Below are 21,283 nucleotides of genomic sequence, written 5' to 3' on the forward strand. Positions count from 1 at the left end.
CCCCCCCCTCCCCCCCCCCCGCCCCCAGCCAGGTAGAGAACCCCTTCCGACATTTGTTTTACTCCGGGCTGATTTACTCAGTTTATAGTTAATATCCTTTTCTGATTTTACTACGTGGCTATCGTAAACAATTTGGAAAATACAGAAAACGACTTTAAACAGCTAACATCCCTTTGATCCCCTCGCCCAGAGGTGCCTGGCCAAGAACAGCCAGTTCCTCCCAGCCCCCCTTCCTCCCCTGCCTGGGTCTTGCAGACTTTTTAACTTGGAATCTTCACGTTGCTCAGGTGTGAGAAGGGTCAGGTCTCCCTGGCGCTCACCCAGCACACAGCCCTGGGTCTCAGTCCAGCCCCCCTCCTACCCATGTGACCTTCAGCGGGCAATTCCCTGCGTGAATGGGGTCACACCCAGATGAGGGCAAATGTTCCAAACCCACCCCAACCTCAGCCTCACCCCAGCTTAGCCAGCCCCTGGGTGCTTTGCCATCAGAGTGGGATTTTCCTCTCCTATCCCTCCCCTGTGTCTTATTCACCAGCCCTAATGGGCTGGGCCCTGGCCACCTGGCCCCGACCCCTGCCCCACCTCCACCTTTCCAGGCTCTGCTGAGAGCTTCAGGTTTTTCATCTCAGCGTCCTGAGAGGAGGACTCTTCACCCCCACCTTTCAGGAACTGGGCTAAGGCCTTGCAGCTACCTGCCCAGCAAGTGCCTGGGACTGCAGCGCAGGGTTCCCAGAGCCCAGGCAAGTGGCCCACCACCGCTCACCTGCCCCGCTCCTCTGTGGGCCACAAGCAAGACTGACCATGGGGCCCCACGCTGGAAGGGTGCTGCTATTCCCTTGAGAGAGAAAACAGGAAGAAGACGACAGTGAAGACTGCCCCCAGCCTGCAAGGGCTTCCCAGGTGAAGGAGGGTGAGGTCTTTCTGGATAGGTCCCTCTGGGCTGACAGGCCAGCTCTGGACTGGGGCGCAGAACCAAGGTGGGGGACGGGAAGCAGGTGGGCAGAGCTGGGGCACTTCATGGGAGACTGGGAAAAGAGGCCCCGGCCCCAGCTGGATGCCCACAAGGGTGATGTGGACCCAGGTGGGACAGGCACAGGAACACCCACCTCTGGGGCCTGGGGGGGAACTGGGGAGCCCAATGAGATGCCTCGATGTCCTCTGTGGAGCAGGAGGAGTCTTGAAACTGGTGCGGGAGGCTGAGAGAGCTCTTCGAAAGAGAGAAAAGGCCCCTAGGTTTGACTTCAGCTTCAAGTGATCCCCATTCCGTCCCGGGGCTCTGAGGTCCTCCCCTCCTTCTTCGCCAGCACCAAGTGCCTTCTAGGTGCGGGCCCAGTGGGGCCTGGGGCTCAGAGTCTGCTCTAGGACTAGTCCCCTGCTGCCTGCCCATCAGACCACCTGCAGCGTGTTCCACGGACACTCAGGCCCCACCCCCATCAGGATCTGGGTCAGTGGGCTGGGCGTGGGCCAGGCGATCTGCATTCCTCACAGGCACCCTGGCCAGCACCTAGGCCGGGGTTTCCAGCTTCCTGAGTGTACTTCCTCCTCTCCCACACACCGTCCTCTGTCCCCAGAGAATCACTGGTCGCGAGCAGGGCTCTGCCTGGTTTTGAGCACAGCAAGCACGTTACATAGGATGGGCCCCGGCTGCCCCTGTCCCGGAGCCACAGCGTCCAGCCCTGCAGTTTCCACTGCAGCCCTGTGACCAGCAATAGCCAAAAAACACACTGCCTGCTGTTTCCACACTTTCTCTGTGCCAGGCACTGTTCTTTGTCCCTATTGGCCCATAACCTCACACCCACTGATGTCAGGCCAGTGGTCACCGTCCTCACTGGCGGATGAGGGGACTGCTTGTCACCACAGCCACCAGGTGAGGGAGCATCCATGTATAAGGTGTCACCCCGAGGCAGAGGAGGGATGGCTCCTTACCAAGTGCAGAGGCAGCAGGGAGGCCCGTGGGGACACAGCATTGGGTTGGGCCCTTTATGATGGGAAAAGCACGGGCAGGTTGGGGGAGCTTCAGAACGCACCATTCGGGCAAGAAACACAGATGAGTTCAGGGATGAGGCAGGAACTGGATTTGGCCAAAACATGGGGTTCCCAGTGGGGGAGGGAAATTGACAGTGGTTCTGTCGACCTTCCCAGGGATGCTGGTTGGGGAGAGGAGTGAGCAAGTTTCTCACGTACTCCTCCAAAGTCTCAACCTGCCCTGAAACCCACCTTCTGGGGACGGGCAGGGGCAGGTGCTGCCACCCCCGCTAACCCAGGAAGGCCTCAGAGCCCATGCCCTCCTCCATGTCCTTCTACCTTCATGCTGTCCACATTCGGGGAAGCCAGGTTCTCCTCTGCACCTCACTTCTGGGAGGGAAGGCAGGAAAGAATTTCATTCCTATCTATTACAAGCAAAGAAACAAATGCAGAAAAAGTAAGTTAGTCCCCCAGGTTCACAAGTTAAAAGGTAGAAGCAGAAAATTCAAGAAGAAATTTCTTTCTTTCCTTTTTTTTTTTTTTAAGAGAGGGAGGAATCGGGAGGGACAGAGGGAGAGAGGAGAATCTCAAGCAGGCCCTGCGCAGACCACAGAGCCCAACGCAGGGCTCGATCTCACAACCCTGAGATCATGACCTGAGCCAAAATCGAGAGTCAGTTGCTTAACCAACTGAGCTATCCAGGTGCCCCAAAATGAGATTTCTCCATAAATCCAGGTATAGCCACTCCCCTCAAAAAAATAAATAACTACTGTAATTTTATTGAAAGCTCCATGATCCCTGGGACCTTGTCTCTATCACCTTTTTATGATTTGCAACTTTACATTTATTGGCACCTGCTGTGTGTGCCAGGCCCTTTGAGGGACCCTTTCATATATCTTCTTGTGTCCTCACAATGGAAGGGGGGTGAGGGAAACTGGAGCCCAGGGAAGGAAAGGGATTGAGTGTCTAGAGGCTACTACCACTACCAGTGGGCCTATCTGTTGGACCCCAGGTGCAAGCTTCTCTCTTAGCTCAGCATGCATTCCCCTAAACCAGGCCCCTGGGGCAAGAGGAGCTTAGAAGCCAATCATGGAAACTGAGTTCCTTAATCCAGGGCTAGAAAGTACAAAGTTTCTTTGACAAAGGCAGGCCAGACTTTCAGTGGGCACACATCCCTAAAGATGTCCACAAGTGGCTCTATTTGGCATTGGTAGAAATGACAAACTGAACAGGAAATGGCAATTTGATAGGTACCATAAGGAGAGAAATGACCCTGGGACGTGGGTTAGGGTTAGGTGGCTCCCCTGACTTACCGGAGCCCCATAGGTCAGCCCGGTCTTCATAGTGAAAAGAGAAATTAGATTCCAGGGGACTGGGAAGGCATTGTGACCTTCCTGTTGTGGTAATGAGGATGTTAGCTTCTCTCACCCCCGCCCATCCCTCACATTCTGTAGAACTGTCAACAGTTTCATTTTTAAATTATTTTTTTAAGTAGGCATCATGTCCAGCATGGAGCCCAAAATGGGGTTTGAACTCGTGCCCCTGAGATCAAGACCTGAGCTGAGATCAAGAGTCAGATGCTCAACTGACTGAGCCACCCAGGTGCCCCCAAACAGTTTCATTTCTAATCTAGGCTCAGCGCTTTTGTTTTTCTGACAATGTAGACGTGAACTACTGAGCCTGGTGGACATCCTATAATTACATTTTCTTCCTTATACAACTTCTGGTTTTCCCCTAGAGTTGATCATTGCTTAACTTTTTCTGGCTCAATCTCCTTTGATCTAGAGCCAAGTCTTCTGTCCCCCTACAGGTTCTCAGTGTGACCTCCCACAAAGTCAAGTCTGTTGGTTAATCTTTATGTTCTGATGAGGCTTGAGCAGTCCCTGCTCAGGCCATAGGCCTGACCCTGTCCCAGCCTCCTCACGGTGTCCTTCCTTTATTTGAGTTGAAGGGAGGAGGCCTGAAAGAGGAAAACTAAAGAGAAATGTCTGCTTGACATGAAGGTGGTAGTTGGGTAGTAAGTGGGGATGAGGATATGTAGGCCAGCATCCAGGACGGTAAGTGGCTAGAAATGGCCCCAACCTCTCAAATACCTTCCCTACTTTCTATGCTCCCTGGCTGCCCTAGCACCCATGTGGCCTGGATTACAGTGAGGATCTCCACTGCCCTCGCGGGTGACTTTCTGCCTGTTGGGGTGGATTTGTGGGAGACCCAGGGAGAGAACTGTCTGGGGCACCTGCCAGGGTAGACACTGTTTTCTGCTGTGTTCTGCCCAGCCGCACAGGCGCATGCTTGCGCCTTCCTCTGCAATGCTTCTGCCAGCGCCCCCACCCCCTTCCTCCATCACAAAGGGACCAAGAGCCGAATCAACATTGCAGAAGGAAGTTACTGGTAGGAAGAAATTAAAAAGAAAATAAAAGCGAAGATGGGGGAGGGGGTCACAAAAAGACAAGAGTTGGGGCAGAAGGAAGTTGGCAAAAGGATGCAAGATGGGAGGGCGTGAGCTGGGAAAGCGCTGTCTCAGCCTTGCTGTGGGCCTGAATGCCATCACGTCACAGCCCCTCTCAAGGACCGAGCTTGTTCTCTGCCTTTTTTTTTTTTAAAGATTTATTTATTTATTTGAGAGAGAGAGAGCACGCATGCCCCTGACCAAGCAGAGGGAAGAGCAGAAGGAGAGAGAATCCCAGGCGGACTCCTGGCTGAGCACAGAGCCTGAACTGGGGCTCCATCCCAGGACCCTGAGATCATGGCCTGAGCCGAAATCAAGAGTTAGATGCTTAACAGCCTTTCCCATTTTCTGCCTTTTCAGTGCTGGGTAGGTTTTTTCCCCAGAGCCTCCTCTGATGAGTGGGCCCCCAGTTCTCATGCCTTGCTCATCATACCCACACGGCATTGTGGGCTGTGCTGCCTGACTCTCCAAACTTTTCCCCAGCATCGACCAAGATACGGCAGCCTTGCCTGGGCTTCTCTGTAAAGGGAGCCTCACGTTCCCCATCATTAATTATTTCATAATCTTCAAACGCCCCCAGAGGAGTCCCCTCTAGTCCTCTTGGTGCTTTGTGTGTAGGGATGTGGCTGGGTGGGAAGTGGGGCTGGGGCTGCCCAGGCCAGCAGCCAGGACAGCCAGGGAATGGAAACAGCCTGCCTCTTGCATCTCTTCCTCTTTCTACATCACTCGGCTGCCCGGTGCCCCCACCCCCATGCCCAGAATACTTCGGGGGGACCTCTGCTCATTCTGCCTTATATCACTGTGACATGCTTGTCCCTGAACAGGGCCATGATGTCCTGGAGGGCACAGGCTGTGTGCCCTCTGGGCCTCTAACACAGCGTTGGGCCAGGTACCATGTCCTCAATGAACACCTGGTGAAATGAAGTTGATTTACTGGGAGGTTAGGTGAAAGTGAGTGCAGATGGAATTTATTGGCTGACTTTGGGGAAAAGATTATTCCTAGAATTCTGTTCTTTCATCCCTGGCTTCAGCTTTCTTCCAAACACAAAGCCTCGTCTCTCGTGGGCGCTCCCCACGAAGGTGTCTGCTGGTTGGTCATCACGTCCTCTGTTTCACACCGTTATTCCTGAATGGAGAAAGCCTTATCATGCACCCCAGGACTGCCCGTCTGCCACCTGGCTGCCAGTGACGCCCTGGTCTCCACTGCTCCATGATGGTGGACACTGGATGCACCATGGTCTCTGCAGCCATTTCCCTGTTACTGGATGTAATTTAATTACATCGCGTACGATAATGCCCCAATAAAGACACAAACACTTGGTGGTCCTGGTCGTACCTACCAGGAAGGAATGGGGTGCCCATTAGCCGTTTAAGTATGTGACACCAGTTGCCCCCCATTACCTCACGGTCTTTCCAAATTTGCCCCTGCGGGAAATGGTCTCTCGTGTGGATTTGATGCCTATCTTCCCAGAGTCCGCTGAGTCTCTGTTTTGCTGGCTTTCTGTTTTTCCCCCCAGCTTTCTCATCCCTGGGATTCACTGGTGCGTGTCAGACCATAAATTTCCCTCTCGGCGCTGCTTTTCCTTCGTCCTATAGAGATGAGGTGCAGTATTTCAAAAAATATTTTCTAATTTACCTTGAGGCTTCCGTGGGACCCACGGGTTTTTCAGAAGTGTGTTGGTTCTTTGGAGGGTTCTCTACATGTTTCTGTTGCTTATTTTCTGGTTTGGTTCCACCATGGCTACAGAACATGCTGGGCGTGATGTCAGTTCCCTCCGATGTGTGCAGGAGTCAGTCCTCCCTGGTGATTGTGTCGCGCGCACGTCTGCGGCCGCCGGCTGGACGGCGTTTTCGGATCTTCCGTGTACTTGCTGCCCTCATCTGCTTCTTTCTAACAGACACTGAGGGGGGCGCCGACGTCTCCAGCTGTTCAGTGGGTGTTTGCCCCGTTCTCCTTTCAGCTCTTGTGTTTGCCTACTGCGAGCCCTGTTGTTAGGTGCGTGCCCATTTACAGTCCTTACATCTCACTGCACCGGCCGTCACGGTGAGTAAAGCCCCAGTCTACACTTGGGGGCTTTCGCTGCTGTGATGTTTACTTTGCTTGAGATGGACGTAGTGATTCCCATTTTCTGCTGATGAGCACTTCCATGGAACACCTCCCCCTTCTGCTAACCCCACCTGCGTTATCATAACTGAAGTACGTTTCTTACGGGCAGCAGAGTTGGGACAGGTTTCAGAAACCCCACTTGAAGATATTTGTCTTAATCAGTGTGTTTCAACCATTTACACCTAATGTAATTATTGAAATGGTTGGATGTAGGGCTATTGTTTAAATTTTTGTTTTCTGTTTGTTCTTTGTTTTCCCCCTTTGTTTCCCTCTCCTGCTGCTTTAATTTTGGATGTAAAAGTGTTTCTAACATTGCCTGTTCACTTCTCAGCCGGCTTCCTGACCAAGCGTTTCTCTGGCTGCCCTAGAGCTTACTCTATGTGCACTAAACAATATGGTATCTACTTAAAATTGGCATTTTACCACATCTGGTGGAAGGTAGTGGAACTTAAAGACTGCGTGGTTCCTCCTTTTGCTGGAGTGTCACGTATTTTATATCCGCGTGTGTGGAAACCTGACCAGGCAATGTCCTTCAGCTGACTCGTGAGTAACACCGGTGTGAATGGTGTGAGTCCGTGTATATGCAGTGTGAATAAATACAGTACGGTATTGCAAACGTGGCTTCTCTTCCTGATGGTTTTCTTTCATCTATCTATCTATCTATCTATCTATCTATCTATCTATTTTTTGGAGAGAGCGAGAACAGGGTGGGGCAGAGGGAGAGAGAAACTTTAGCAGAGTCCCTGCTGAGCTCGGAGCCCAACACATGGCTCAACCCCATGACCCTGAGATCATGACCCTGAGATCATGACCTGAGCCGAAACCAAGAGTCGAATGCTTAACTGCAACCCAGGCGCCCCCCTGATGACTTTCTTGATAACATTTTCTTTTCTCTGGCTTACTCTGTTGTAAGAACACACACACCATACAAAGTATGTGTTAATTGACCCTTTATATTATCACTAAGGCTTCCGGTCAACAGTAGGCTATTAGCAGTGAAGTTTTTGGGGAGTCAAATGTCATACATGGATTTTTACTTTGCGGGGAGGGGAAGAGTCCGTGCCCCTAACCTCCATGTTGTTCAAGGGTCAACTGTAATTTTTACCATCAACATATTTTAAAGACCCCGAGGGGAGAAAGATAGTCTATTGTATTTACGCAGGTATTCCCCATTTCTGTTATTCTGTCTTTATTCCTAAGTATCCACATTTCCAGTATCATTTGCCTCTGAAATCTTAGGATTGCTCTTAGAGCTTAGTTTTCTCACTTTGCCTCCATCTGCGAACGTCTTTACTTCTCCTTGATTTGTGGGGAATACCTGTGCTGCAGTAGAAACCATGGCTGGCAGCCCTTTCCTTTGAGCGCTGTACGACTGTTTTCAGCCTCTATGATTTCTTTTTTTTTTAAGTTTATTCATTTTTGAGAGAGAGTGGAGGGAGAGGCAGAGAGAGAGAACATTCAAGCAGACTCCCCACTGAGCATGGAGCCTGATGCGGGGCTCAGTCTCACAACCCTGAGACCATGACCTGAGCTGAAACCAAGAGTCAGACACTTAACCCTCTGAGCCACCCAGGTGCCCTGGCCTCTATGGTTTCTGATGAGAAATTTGCAGCTACTCAATGCTTGTTTCTCTGCATGGAATGGGTCGTTTTTCTTGCTTGGTTTCAAGCATTTTCTCTTTATCAGTTTTTAGCAGTTTGAGTATGATGTGGAAAGGCTTGATTTTCTTCAAGTTTATCCTCTTTGAAGTTCACTGAGCTTCTTGAATCCGAAAACTTATACTTTTTTAAACCAAATTTGGGAAGTTTTCATCCATTATTTCTTCAAATGTTTTTTCTATTGACTTTCACTCCTGTCCTTCTGGGACTCCAATGATGCAGATGTTGGACCTCTGGATGTTATCCTGCTGGCGCCCAGGTTCTGTCTTTGCCAATCTCTTTTTTTCTCTTTGTCATTCATAATGGTCCTCAAGTTCACTCTTTTTCTTCTGTCTTCACTATTGTCCCATTAAGCCCATTTGGTGAATTTTTTATTTTTGTTATTGTATTCTTAATTTAAATATCCATTTTATTCTTTTTCATAGTTTTTCATCTCTGCTGAAAATTTTTACCTTTGTATTTGTTTCAAGAGTGTTTTCCTTACTTAATGGAGCACATTTATGAGAGCCAATTTAAACGCTTTCTGTGATGATTTCAACACTGGGACCATCTCAGAGTTAGTATTGTTCATTATTTTTTCTCTTACAAATTCTTGAGATTTTCTTTGATGTTATTGTTGTGTGAGGACTTTCAGATTGTACTTTGGACATTTTGAATATTACTTCACAAGTCTCTGGATCCTATCATAATCTTCTTCAATGTTGCTCATTTTGTGTTTGCTGTCAGGTCAGCCTGATTAGGGGCAGACCACAAGTTCAGACCCGCTTCCTGTGGGCTGTGGTTCCCACATGAGTTCAGTTTTCACAGTCTTCACAGTGTTATTTGGATCCATCTCACACTTGCACGCCCCTTGATCCAGTCTTTGACCTTGGCAGTGGTCCACACCATGATTCGATGCTCAAAGCCTTTCCACACATGTCCAGCTCAGGGGTGAGTCTGGAACATCCTACTAAGCTACATGGGATCTTTTTCTCCACCTCCTTTTTATCCCCTGTACTCCTTGCCCCCAGGGGCCTCCCTCCCTGCTCCTCTGGCTGTGTAGTCCCCGCACACTGCTGCGTACCTCCTGTGACTGCGTGCACCCTGGGCCCCAGTGAGGATTGTGGTAGCTTCTGCTGCTGGGGCTGCTGCTACCACCCTCTTGGGAGCTCAGGCCGAGAGCAGGAATTGCCTCTGGGACAGGACTAGGACGAAGGAAATGAAGCAAGCATTTCTCCCTCTCTCTCCACCCGTCGGGGCATCCCTTCCCAGCCCAGACTCCAGAAAGGAGGGCTTCTCTTGGCCATGTGCACCATGCTCTTCTGGGGTGCAGACTACCTTGAACTAAGCCAGGGGTCTTGGGGGGGGGCAAGACACCCCCCATATCAGCCTTTCATCAAGTTTTGATTGCTCACCACAATCTTTCAGAAAATTGCTCTGTTTCATTCTGTGTGATATTTTTAGTTGTGACCAGTGGTAGAGATGGAGTGCAGTGTGCTTGGTTGGTCTCAGCTGGGATTGGAACCTGCCGGTGGTTTCTTTTTTCTCCTAAATATTCTTCATTTTGTTTCATTTGTTACAACTTCATTAAAGTAGAATTTACATGCCAATATGCACGAACTTTAAATGCACCATTTAATGATTTTAGCAAATTTACAGAGTTGTGAAATCATCACCACAGCCCAATTTTAGCACATTTCCATTAGCCCACACACTCCTCTTGCTCATTTGTAGTCACTCCCTTTAGTTCCTTTTTTAAAAAAATAAAATATCTCAAGACTACAGAGAAGTGTGAAGACCAGCATCACCAACGCCCACGTACCCACCACCCTAGTCTGTCAGAGCTTAACGTCTTGCCTTGCTTTACCCAGAATTCTTTCTTCTTAAAATTATAAAAATTGAAGGCCTCTGCACTCCTCTGCCAGGCTCACTGTCCCCTGTGCCTTCAGAGGTGACCACCGTCCTGAATTCAGGACTCATGAGCACGTGGGTGTCTCCTGCATCATGCAGCCTGGGTGGTGTCACCATGCATCCTTCTGCAATTCGTGCATTAGAGAGCCTCAGCATCAGGGCTCTGAGATGTGTCCTGCAGACACGTACAGCTCCGGATAAGTGCTTCAGTCGCTGTGTATTATCCCACTGTATGAGCGTTCCGTGGTGTGCCTACCGATTCTGCGTTAGGTTTGCCGCCAGTGTCTCAGGATGCTGGGTTTTTTCTTTAACATCACCTTTCAGTTAATATCTAATATTCTTTTTTTTTTTTTAAGATTTTATTGATTTATTTGACAGAGATAGAGACAGTCAGTGAGAGAGGGAACACAAGCAGGGGGAGTGGGAGAGGGAAGAAGCAGGCTCCCAGCAGAGGAGCCTGACGTGGGGCTATCCCGGAACGCCGGGATCACGCCCTGAGCCGAAGGCAGACGCTTAACCGCTGTGCCACCCAGGCGCCCCAATATCTAATATTCTTATGCTGTGTCCATGAGTTTGGCGTCCTTGTGACATTTGTGCTTTAGAACATTTGAGATTTCTTTTGTGGCTTAATACATGCTCTGTTTGTTGGTTGAAGAGAAGAGGTCGTATTCCTCAAATTCTCCATAGACCTCACTGCATTTCTCTTTGATCTGTTCATTTCTGAGAGAAGTACAATAACGCTGTTCGCTGCATTTGTGGCTGTGTCTGTTTGCTTATGTATTTGTCAGTTTTTGTTCTATGTATTTTGTACCTATTTTGTTTAGCATAGAAAGACCCGTGACAGCTCAGCTTTCTTTGTGGATTATAAATTCCATGACCTCCATCCTTCCTTAAGTATTTAATGTTTTTTGCCTTGAGTAACACCTTTTTTTTTTTTTTTAAGAGAGGGAGAGGAGAGGGAAGGGGCAGAGGGAGAGAGAGAATCTTAAGCAGGCTCCACGCCCAGTGCAGACCTCAATCCCACAACCCTGAAATCATGGCCTGAGCGCAACCAAGAGCTGGGGGCTTCACCAACGGAGCCACCCAGGATCCCCTTGAGTTATACCTTTTAAAATCATTTCTACATAATTGTTAGTATTTCCCAGCACATAATACATCTATCTTCCAGGCCTTTATTTTTTGGCCTTCAGTGTCTGTTTTAACAGTTTATCAGATAGACAGCATTTTTTTTTTTGCACTTTTTCCTTTTTAACTGTGGTAAATCAAAAACAAAAACAAGAAGCCACACAACATAGGGGTACCCGGGTGGCCCAGTTGGTGAAGCGTCTGCCTTCAGCTCAGGTCATGATCCCAGGGTCCTGGGATTGAGTCCCACATCGGGCTCCCTGCTCAGTGGGGAGTCTGCTTCTCCCTCTGCCCCTCCCCCTTCCTCATGCTTTCTCTCTCAAATAAATAAATAAGAATTTAAAAAATCTTTTTAAAAAGCACATAACATAAATTTAATCTTGTAACCAACCATTTTTCCTATTTTTAAGTGTGCAGTAGAGATGTTGTTATGTCCACATTATGTATAAACAATGTCCAGAATTTCTCATCTTGCAAAACTGAAAGTATCTTCCTTAAGCAAATTTTCACTTCTTTTTAAAGTTAAAAAAAATTTTACCACAGAAAATTTCACACAGTCACAAAAGTAGACTGAACAGTCTCATGAATCCATATGTCCTCAACATTCCCTTCAACAGTCTTCAACTCCTGGCCAATCTTGTTTTATTTATACCCTTACCCGCTGCTGCAGAATGAACAAAACTTTTTTAAAATTTTAAAGAGGAAAGAAAAGAGTTTTACTGGAGCCCAAGCGAGGACAGCTGCCCGGGCTCCTCCGTGCTCACAAGGAAGGCTGTGCTCCGGGGAGGAGCGTTCGGTGCCGTGATGTATGTTTTTACACAGTTACCCACCATCACGATGCAGAGTGTTCCAGAAAACTACAGACCTTGTCTTATGTTCTTAGTATATGCGAAGCTGTGTGACTCTAATCTTATGGGAGCCAGGGAGGTGTTTTGGTTTTCTTCTCTTTATGCTTGGAATGCGCCTTTTGGGTTGGTTTTTTTAATGCAGCAGATGTAGGGTACGCACTTGGGGCGGAGATAGAGCCCGTGCTCTGAGGGTTCGCTGAGTCATTGTGATCTTGGGTAAATGTTAAGGTTTAGCTTCCCTGGGAGCCCAGGAGCAGGGTCCACATGTACGAAAAGGTGGACATCTCCTTAATTTTCCCACCCCTCCTCCATCATCCCTCCCCACCCAAATCCAGAGCATCAAATCATGTCATCTGTAGATCTTTCAATGTGTAACTCTTAAAGGTGACAACTCTTTAACACAATCACAAAATCTTTTTTTTTAAGGGAAATAGGTTTTATTTATTTATTTATTTGTTTTTAAGTTTTTATATATTTATTCATTTGACACAGAGAAAGAAAGAGAGAGAGAGAGAGCACAAGCAGGCAGAGCATCAGGCAGAGGGAGAGGGAGAAGCAGGCTCCCCACCGAGCAGGGAGCCCAAGGTGGGGCTCGATCCCAGGACCCTGGGATCATGACCTGAGCCAAAGGCAGATGCTTCACGGACTGAGCCACCCAGATGCCCCATAAAATCTTTATCACACCTAAAAAAATTAACAGTAATTTTTTTAAAAAATTGTTTATTTATTTGAGAGAGAGCGAGTGAGCACAGGGGGTGGTGGGGCAGAGGCAGAGAGAATCTCGAGCAGACTTTGTGCTGAATGCGGAGCCCAATGTGGGACTCAACCCCAGGACGCTGAGATCACCCCCTGAGCTGAAACCAAGAGTCACATGCTTATCCGACTGAGCCAGTTGGGTGCCCCAAAAGTAATTTCTTACTATCACCCAGTCCATGCATTGTGATTGGTTGCTTTTCTCCTAAATCTCTTAATCTCTGGGTTCCTGGGCCATGCCTTCTTGTTCCCCCCCTCTCCCTTGCAGTTTGTTGTTTGTCTTGTGGGGTTTTGTTGATTGCATCCCTGTGGTGTCATTTACCGTATCCCTCTATCCCCTGTTCTTCCTATAACCTGGTAGTTAGATCTAAAGTCTTGGTCTGAGTTGGGTTCAGCAGTAACGATTGTTATTTTTATTTTATTAGTATCTAAATTTGTACTGCTGTTTCACCGAGACTGCTGCATAAAAGGCATGTGCACAGTGTGTGGTATCTGTCTCTGTGGTGTGGTGGCCGGTGACAGTCATGGCTTCGTCTAGTGAGCCAGCAGCGGGTGTGACATGGGGACATTCTCAGTCTCCTTTCTTTGTTATTCTCTGGAATCATTCTATGAAGAGCAGATTCCCTTGATAGAGAACATTTCACTGGAACTCGTCTGTCTCTATATTTTTAAAACTCAATGCAAGAATTTTTTTATTTGAAGAGGTAGACTGTAACCCACTCCTAGGTGCTATGATTCCTGAAATTCTGGCGTATTCTAGAACATTTGAAATCATTCCTGGGTCACCTGGGTGGCTCCGTCATTTGAGTGCCTGACTCTTGATTTCGACTCAGATCATCATGTCAGGGTCATGGGATTGAGCCCAGCATTGGGCTTCACACTCAGCAGGGAGTCTGTTTGGGATTCCCTCTCCCTCTGTCCGTCCTCATACTCATGCTCTTTCTCTCTTTTTCTCATAAATAAATAAAATCTTTAGAAAAAAAAGAAATCATTCCTTATATCTTATTGTATATTTTTAATTTATAATCCTTTCTTATTTTTTCTATTTGTCTTGTCTTTTTTAAAACAAGAATTGTCATATTTTCTTTTTTTTAGATGTATACATCCTATTTATGTTCTTAAGAAGGCTTTTCGATTTTTCTTACATATAATATTAAATACTTCCTGTCAAAACGTCCACTGCTGAGTATCAGAAAGACCAGCGGGCTCCCTTGATCTCCTGTTCCGGTCCTGTGGGATTTTTGTTTCAGAGTCTTAATATTTTTACCTCTGTGTTTAAAACCTGTAGTTACTCAGGCTTCCTCATTTCTGCTTAGTCCCTGGCCCAGCCTTGTGTCCCTCGTGTCCCTGTTGGATGTATCCGTCTGTCTGTCTGCCTGTTTCTGGAGAGCATCTTCCGCACAGAGCCTAGGGAGCTAGGTGTCTGCGTCCTGGTCCATCTGGACGCGTCTGGTTTTGCTTCTTTGTGGACCTAATCAATCCACGTCTCCTCTCCTCCGTGTCCGTCCCCCACCCCGAATCCCACCTCCCCCCCCCCCCCCCCCCCGTTCTGTCGCTCGAAGGCGTCAGAAGCCTCCCGAGGGCATGCGGCGGCCTGCTGCTCTGGCCCCTCCTCGGGCTCTGGAGTTTCTCCCCTCTGTCCCTGGGTCTCTGCTCCCAGGCTCTGCGGGTCAGATGGGCGCGGGCGTAGTGCATCTCTGTGCGTCTTCCCACCTCTGGGCTGCGGCCGATCCCGCCCTGCTCACCAGCTCGCTCTCAGTGTCATTCTGCTCCTTAGTCCCCGTCGCTTTTATTCCCATGACTCCCAGGGCCTCCGCTTCTTCTCTGACGGGTGCGCCCGCCTCTCCTGTGTGTGCAGTCCGCAGGCGGGGCCCTGTCCCAGGGTGCAGGTCTGTGGTCCTCCGTCCCTGCGGGGCACGGCCGCCTCCTCCCACGGGGGTGAGTCCTCCATGCCACCATAGAGCCTGGTCCGCAGTACTCACCCCCCCTTTCGTGCTGCTCTGCTCCTCCCCGGAAGGTGCGTGCGGAACGGCCAGTCCCTCGTCTGCTTGTGGACTCTTCCTCGGACACCCCTGGGTGGGGAGCCCGTGCAGCGTGCAGGCTGGGGTCTGACGGGCCACCTGTGGTGCAATCAGCCACATGTACTTCCTCTGAAGCAGCCTGGAACAGGAAGCACCGTGCCCTCACCATCGGGGCTCACTGGCCCATCTGCTCGACTGTGCAGCAGCCCCGCCGGGTTACCAACGGAGCTGACGCCCCCTCTCTGCCCAGCCAGGACGCCCCACCGAGGTCGCCAGGGCATCAGCGGGGTGAGTGAACAGGGGGTCCTCTGTGTGCAGGCTTGTTTTTCTAGAGGGGAACAGCTGGGCCCTGTGGGTCTTCCCCTGGGAGTGGCCCAGGCCTGGAGAGGGCCCTGCAGCCCTGGTCCCCATCACCCACTGGGCTTGTCCACTCCAGGCCCCCTTTTACTGAGATCCAGCAAGGGGGAGTGCTGTGCCCACCGTGGGCAGAGCCATACAGAACGGTGGGAGCATCTGTAACTGGGGACCGGAGCCAGCATGGCAGGAGGATGGGGCATAGCCACAGGCCTCAGCCACTGGCTCTAGGGTCTCTTGACAAGCCACGGACACTCACTGAGCCCCCGACGTGGGGGCAAGTCCCTGCAGGGCCAGGAGGAGGCTGGCGGGCAGGCAAGACCCTCCCGGAGGGGCTGCAGCAGGGGGAGGCAGGCCTGTGCGGGGAGTCTGGGGGCCCCAGCCCACCTTCCTCTTCCTGCTTGAGACCCCCTCCTCTCCATGCCCCCAAGCCTGGCTGTGGTGGTCTGTGTCCCGCAGAGTCTGTGCGTGCTGTGCGTGAGTGTCTGAGTGTGAGATCGTGTGTGCGCGTGTGTTTACGTAAGTATTTGAGCGTGTGAGGCGTGCAGGTGTGAGTGCTGTGCGCGAGGTTCGTATGGGTGTGCAGCTGTGTGTTGTACGCACGTAGACATTCTCCTGCAGCTGGGCCCACCTCTTCTCTTAGACTCTCAGGGTCGCCAGCTCTGGCCTAATGCTGTGAAGGTGTCCCATGACAGCTGGGTTTTAGGGGACAGATGTTAGGTGTGTGACTGGGAGTGGGGGGCCGGGACCCTGGGGTCCCCCTGGATTCCAGCCAACACTACCACACCCTGCACTGTCCCCTGGCGTCACGTGCTCCCGGCACCCTGTCCTCTGCCCCTGACCCAGGGACGGCTGGGATTCTGCCGTCCCCAGCTGGGCTCTCCACACCTGCTGGAGCCCAGAGCTCCCCTCCACCTGGGATCCTGAGTGGACGATGAGGGGCAGCCAGGGGCTGGGCTCCCCCTCACCCCATGGTCCTTGCGGAAGGTTCTAGTATCTGAGCCCTCGCTCAGTCCCGCATCCTGTGCAGGCACAGGGCATCACTCTGTGGTCACCTGCCATCCAGGTGACTGTGGGCCAGGCTGGCTCTGAGTGACCAGGCAGGTTTTCCGGGCGGGTGGAACCAGCTCTGACCAGTGTCACTGCAGCAGGGCTCACACCTGTTTCTCTGCGGAGCTGGTAAGTGAATCCACGAGCGGGAAGCAGAGGGGCCCGAGCACAAGCACGGGGAGGGGGCTCAGCCTGGCCCCTGCGCTGTGCCCCAGGGAGGGAGTCTGTGCAGGCAACTCGCAAAGGCTGGGCCTTGGGTTTCCACGAAATCCGGCTGGAACTCCCGGCCCTGTGTGCAGGCTGCGGGCCCCGGGCAAACACAGGCATTGCCTAGAAATTTCGTGAGGGACGGAGCGCTGACCGGCAAGGGCCTTGCAGACTGTTCTGCGGAGGAAGCTACCGCTCTCTGGGGATGGGGGAGGCCTGTCTGCATCTTCCCCTGCAACAGGGGGGGACCTGTATTTCCAACTCCAACGAACTCTATAATCAAATGTGTGATTCAGAACACACTTCCCCGGGGGGGTCAGGGAGCCAGCAGACCCCTGCTGCCACGTGAGCCCCTGGCGTGGGTCCCCCGCTCAGCACAAACATCCCTGTGCCACTGCCCAGACAGAAATGAAGGCCCCTGGGGGACATTTGTTTTCACGTTTTTCCATGAAAGTTGAGATGCCCTAATAGGCGGTCCCACACTTTCTCTGCTGTGTGGGGCCCCTGGAAGCACCTCCCAAATGGGAGAAATGCTTTCCAGCTGGACAGCCAGATAGGAGGCCCTGTTGTCTGGGTCGGCGGAGCGGGCAGCTGGCCAGAGGCCCTGTGTCGGCCGCGTCAGCCGCTGGGATGACCGGTTCCCTGCCCATGGCCTCCCTGGGGCATCTGCCTCTCTGTTGCTGACTTCTGAGATCTCCTGACTGCGAAATGACCCCTGCCCTTTCATGTTAGATTCATTACATGTCCTGTTTTATGTACAGAATTCTCTCTTTTAGAGTCCGTCCTCCTTGCTATTTTCTTCCTTTGTTTTTACTCACAGGTTTTCATCCTGGTTCCCCACACGGAGTCTACGTGGGCCTCTGGTGTGAAGGGGCCCCTTCCTGGGGAACCCCCGCTTCTGTTCATCCCCTTGGAAGGCTGGTGTGCAGCCCACTTGCTCTTTCTGACTCAGCCACGGCCACGTTCATGCCGCCCGTCCCCTAGGCGGGGCCGCCCCCTTGGCCACTCCTCCCAAAGCTGCTTGGCCATCCTCGTACCAACTTGGTTGCCTTTTCAAGGAAACAGGCCTGATGTGTTTGTCAACTGTAGCTTTTTTGTTTGTTTTCCGACTCACGACGTGCACCCTTATCTGTGTGTTTCCTGCCTCCCTCACCGAAGCTTTCCTGCTCTTTCCACCACTTCTGAGTCTGCCTCCCACATGGTCCCTCGGTCCCCGTCCGTGGCCAGGGCACACAGGGCACCGGCTTCACTCCCCGCAAACACAATTTTGATTCGTCTCTGACTTGTGAGATGTCGAGCGAGCATTTTACATTTTCCGATGAATCCGTGGGAGAGTGTCTCATCGCGTCACAAACGGCCTGCTCTCGCCGTGAGGTGGACATGTCTTGCAGACACTTGTGGGGCCGGGGTCCAGAGGACACGCAGGTCACACCACCTCCGGCCACTGCTCCTTCTGTCCCCTGTGTCTGTCTGGAGCCTCCAAGCTCTGAGCGCGGTGGGTCCAGCCCCCTCCCGTGGCTCGCGGTTTCTGTCCAATTCTGTGTGTTTTTGTAGAAAGCAGAAATGACCCCATCTCCCCACTCTGTCTGTTGGTTTAAAAAGGCTGATGCCTCGTTCAGATCCATTGTAGACATTTGCCTTATTTCTCCATGAAACAGCTTGAGCCCTCCAGCTCCGGGGGTGAGTACGGAGGGCTCCCCTATCTCCCATGTGTTTTCTCTCTCTCTTTTTTTTTTTTTTTTAGTTTCAGAGGTTCTGAAATTCGGTGATTCATCAGTTGTAATAACACCCAGTGCTCATCACATCCCGTGCGCTCCTTCATGCCCATCCCCCAGTTTCCCCAGTGGCCCCTTATCTGCCTCTGATCTTTGAAGTTTCCCACCTGCACCTTCTTCCCCCGCCCTGCTGATTCTGCGTGCCCCTCTGGGTGGATTGGTTCTCTGACCTCGCCGGCCTGGAGGTGCAGTGAGCCCTTGGGTTTGAGAGTGGCCTGGTCTGAGGGTTTGCACTTTTGCAAAACCTTCTTTTGATATGATGTGAGCCAATGGTCAAGAAAGAATTCTTGAGACGTTTTCTGTGCAAAAAGGTGGTTTTATGAATGCAGGGGGACAGGACCCGTGGACTGAAAGAGCTGGGGTTGTGAGGGGCGGTTGGTTATAAACTTTTATGTTGGGGGCCTAGAGATAATGGAAATTTCTAAAGGGATTTTACTATGTTAAAGACTTACGGGATCCTGGAGGTCAGGCTATTGGAAGCTAAGGTTGCTTCTTGCCTCCAGCAAAGCATGAGCATTCCTGTAGTTGTGAGTTCCTGGAGGACAGTCCTGTTTCAGCTGTTTGTCCCTGTTTGTCCTTGGCTGTGGGTCGGAAGGAGATTTCATTTTATCTGCATGTCTTTTGTCTTTGACCAGAAGCCTGATCTGACATCAGATTGTGTCCGACGCACAGGCAGTGCCCTCCCTCTGCCCGGGGAGCAAAGTGTTTTCTTTCTCATGTTTCCGCTTTTCTGGTCTTTTACCAAATATGGGGTGTGTGTGTGTGTGAGTGTGTGTGTGTGTGTGTGTGTGAGTGTGTGTGTGTGTGTGTGTGAGTGTGTGTGTGAGTGTGTGTGTGTGTGTGTGTGTGTGTGTGTGTGTGAGATTTGGAAGGAACGTGTTACCTAGTTCTAACTCTCCCTCTGCTCTCGGAACCTGGCTGTTCAGAGCTTTCTCCTTCTGCAGGTGACCCTGGTTCACTGCATTCATTCAGGGCCCCGGGGCCGGGGCAGGGAGAGTGCCAGGCCTGGGTCGTGGGGTCTCGGGGAAGCCACCCCGCAGGGGACTCCCAGACCCACGACTTCCCCCGGATGCCCTCGGGTTGCGCCAGCAAGGCCCTGGCGGGCGGGGGTGTGCAAGATGGCCCTGTCTCAAGTCCTCACAGCCCCGAGGGCCTTTCTTAAGCACCTTGGGTCCCTGTGACCAGCCCATCCTTCTCTCAGGGGAGCTAAGCTGAAGAGCCAGTGGAGTGGGGGGCCTCCCTCAGATGGCAGGGTGGCGGGGAGGGCCCGAGCCCCACCAGCTGGGGCAGAGGCCTGGCTGCGCCTAGAGCCTGCACTCCCCCACCCCCTCCTCGCACAGGCTCAGCCTGGGCCTCCCATGTGCCCTCCTGCTCCTGTGCCCGTCTCCCTACAAGTCGAGGGCCCCTGGGTGCCAGTCCTGTGGCGCCGCTGACGAGCCCTATCCAAGCCTGTCCTGCACCCGGAGCCGGGATGGACCCACGCGCCCCTCTGATCCCGGGGGAAATCAAGGCAGCATGTGCTGACTAGGCGGACCCGCCATCCGGGCTCGGGCACCTGTGCAGGACAACGCTCAGAGGGGCCTCGGTCTGGGCAGCTCCCGGATGCCGGTCTCAGGCAAGGCCCGGCCTCCAAGGCCCAGTCCTGGCTGCCGGGTCCGTGCATGGCAGCCATCGCCCCCTGACGCCCATCGAGGAGGGAGCTTGCCCCAGCCCCACCTGCCTGAGGCAGAGGACTGGCTGCCGGCTCTGAGCTCCCAGAGCTGCCATGTCCAGGCATCCTGCCCCCATGGGCTGGGAGACACAGGGGCTGGGGTGCAACCATCCCTGTGGCAGCCTTCCCCATGGCAGCCTTCCCCGTGGCACCCCCTGGTGCTCCAGTGGGCAAGGAGCGCTTCGGGAGAGGGCGGCTCCCCACCTCTGCCCAGCTTCCTACGGTCAGGGTCAGGACCTCGCAGTCTGTGGGTTGTCTTACCGTAAGCGGGGCTCTCTCCCTTTCTGTGGGAGGGGTGTGCTGGCCGAATTGGCACCCAGGTCCACACCCTGCTGCGGCTCAGGGCCTCGGTTTTCCCATGCACGGGCCCCTGGAGCTTACATGCTGGTTGTTGAGAATGTCTGGGGGCCCAGTCTGTGGCCACGGCAGAGCGAGTGGGGCTACCCCTGCCCCAGGACCACAGGACAAGCTCACCCTGCTGGAGTACGGGCCTGGCTGGGTCTCTTGGGGAGGGAGCTCCCACCCTCCACGTGGAGCAGCCTCGGGGTGGGGTGGAGGGTCCCCAGAGGCTGAGAGTGCCTGGGGCAGTGGCTGGGTTGGCCCAGGGTTAGTGGGGACACTCAAGGCAGCACAGGCAGTCCACTGTGGAACTTTGGAGGGACCCAGAACCAAGCTGGGACTGGCCCCAGCTGGCCTCGGCCTGAGCCCCACACGCCTGGCTGGGAGACACAGACAGCCTGGCGTGAACCCAGGCTGCCTCCCCGGCCCATCCGGCTGCTGCTATGACCCAGGAAGCCACTGCGCTCTGTGGCTTCTGCTTTTGACCCCAAACGGGAAGGATGGAGTGTTCTGTTTTGACATTTCCTGATTATAATCTTGGTGGGGACCAGGGAGCACGAAGGTCACCTCCAAAAAGACGGGAGCTTGAGTCTGGGCAGGGCTTCAAAGCGCTGGAACCCCATCCTGCGAGCCCCTGGCCGGTTCTCCTTCACCCAGAGCCCCCCCTCCCAGGCACAGAGGCAGCTGTTACAGGAGAGCAAAGGGGGGACCCACCTGCAGGCCACCCCTGGAGCCCCACAGGCCAAGGCAGGGACCACACGGTCCTGGGTCAGGGCCTCTGCTGACCCTGAGGATACCCTCCAAGCCCCCCAGCAGCGAGCCCCGGGACCCTTAAAGGCCTGCCCTGGGGAGAGGAGCTGGCATTCACATCACATTCTGGGTGGGCTGTATTGATCTTTGTTTCTGATCGAACAGGCCCCTTCCTCCCTGCCACCCCTGATTCCTGGCTTCTCTGCACCTTGTCTGCTCTCTTGGTCGGGTAAAAAGACCACAGCTAGGTACAGAGTTCTGAGACGGGGGGTGGGGGGGGG

General features: G+C 52.5%; 2 protein-coding genes across 12 annotated transcripts in view; one reads left to right on the forward strand and one right to left on the reverse strand.

Annotated features, from left to right (window-relative positions):
* Positions 1 to 3,354, reverse strand: part of FAM207A (family with sequence similarity 207 member A) — a 54,059-nt gene extending 50,705 nt beyond the window's left edge. For 2 of the 8 annotated variants that reach the window (XR_004623460.1, XM_034654531.1), the window contains exons 1-5: positions 3,279 to 3,339; positions 2,305 to 2,390; positions 1,927 to 1,978; positions 1,107 to 1,207; positions 764 to 835 (exon numbers count right to left, since the gene is read on the reverse strand). Coding sequence is in view for 5 of the 8 variants with exons in the window: in XM_034654531.1 (XP_034510422.1) it covers positions 764 to 835; positions 1,107 to 1,207; positions 1,927 to 1,978; positions 2,305 to 2,310 (231 nt within the window). In the remaining 3 variants the exon portion in view is untranslated. Of the gene's footprint in view, positions 1 to 763; positions 836 to 1,106; positions 1,208 to 1,926; positions 1,979 to 2,304; positions 2,391 to 3,278 lie in introns of all 8 variants that reach the window. The other 6 variants (XM_034654541.1, XM_019799497.2, XM_034654555.1 and 3 more) reach the window with 6 other exon arrangements.
* Positions 1 to 21,283, forward strand: part of ITGB2 (integrin subunit beta 2) — a 39,616-nt gene that overhangs the window by 1,829 nt on the left and 16,504 nt on the right. Inside the window, exons 1-2 of one of the 4 annotated variants that reach the window (XM_019799496.2) lie at positions 5,998 to 6,017; positions 14,813 to 15,104. In XM_019799496.2, the coding sequence (XP_019655055.2) occupies positions 6,013 to 6,017; positions 14,813 to 15,104 (297 nt within the window). In that variant the 5' untranslated portion in view covers positions 5,998 to 6,012. Of the gene's footprint in view, positions 1 to 5,997; positions 6,018 to 6,975; positions 7,065 to 9,050; positions 9,110 to 14,812; positions 15,105 to 21,283 lie in introns of those variants that run through there. The other 3 variants (XM_034654483.1, XM_034654471.1, XM_011224760.3) reach the window with 3 other exon arrangements.

The sequence above is a fragment of the Ailuropoda melanoleuca genome, chromosome 1, assembly GCF_002007445.2.
Source record: "Ailuropoda melanoleuca isolate Jingjing chromosome 1, ASM200744v2, whole genome shotgun sequence".
Lineage (NCBI taxonomy): Eukaryota > Metazoa > Chordata > Mammalia > Carnivora > Ursidae > Ailuropoda > Ailuropoda melanoleuca.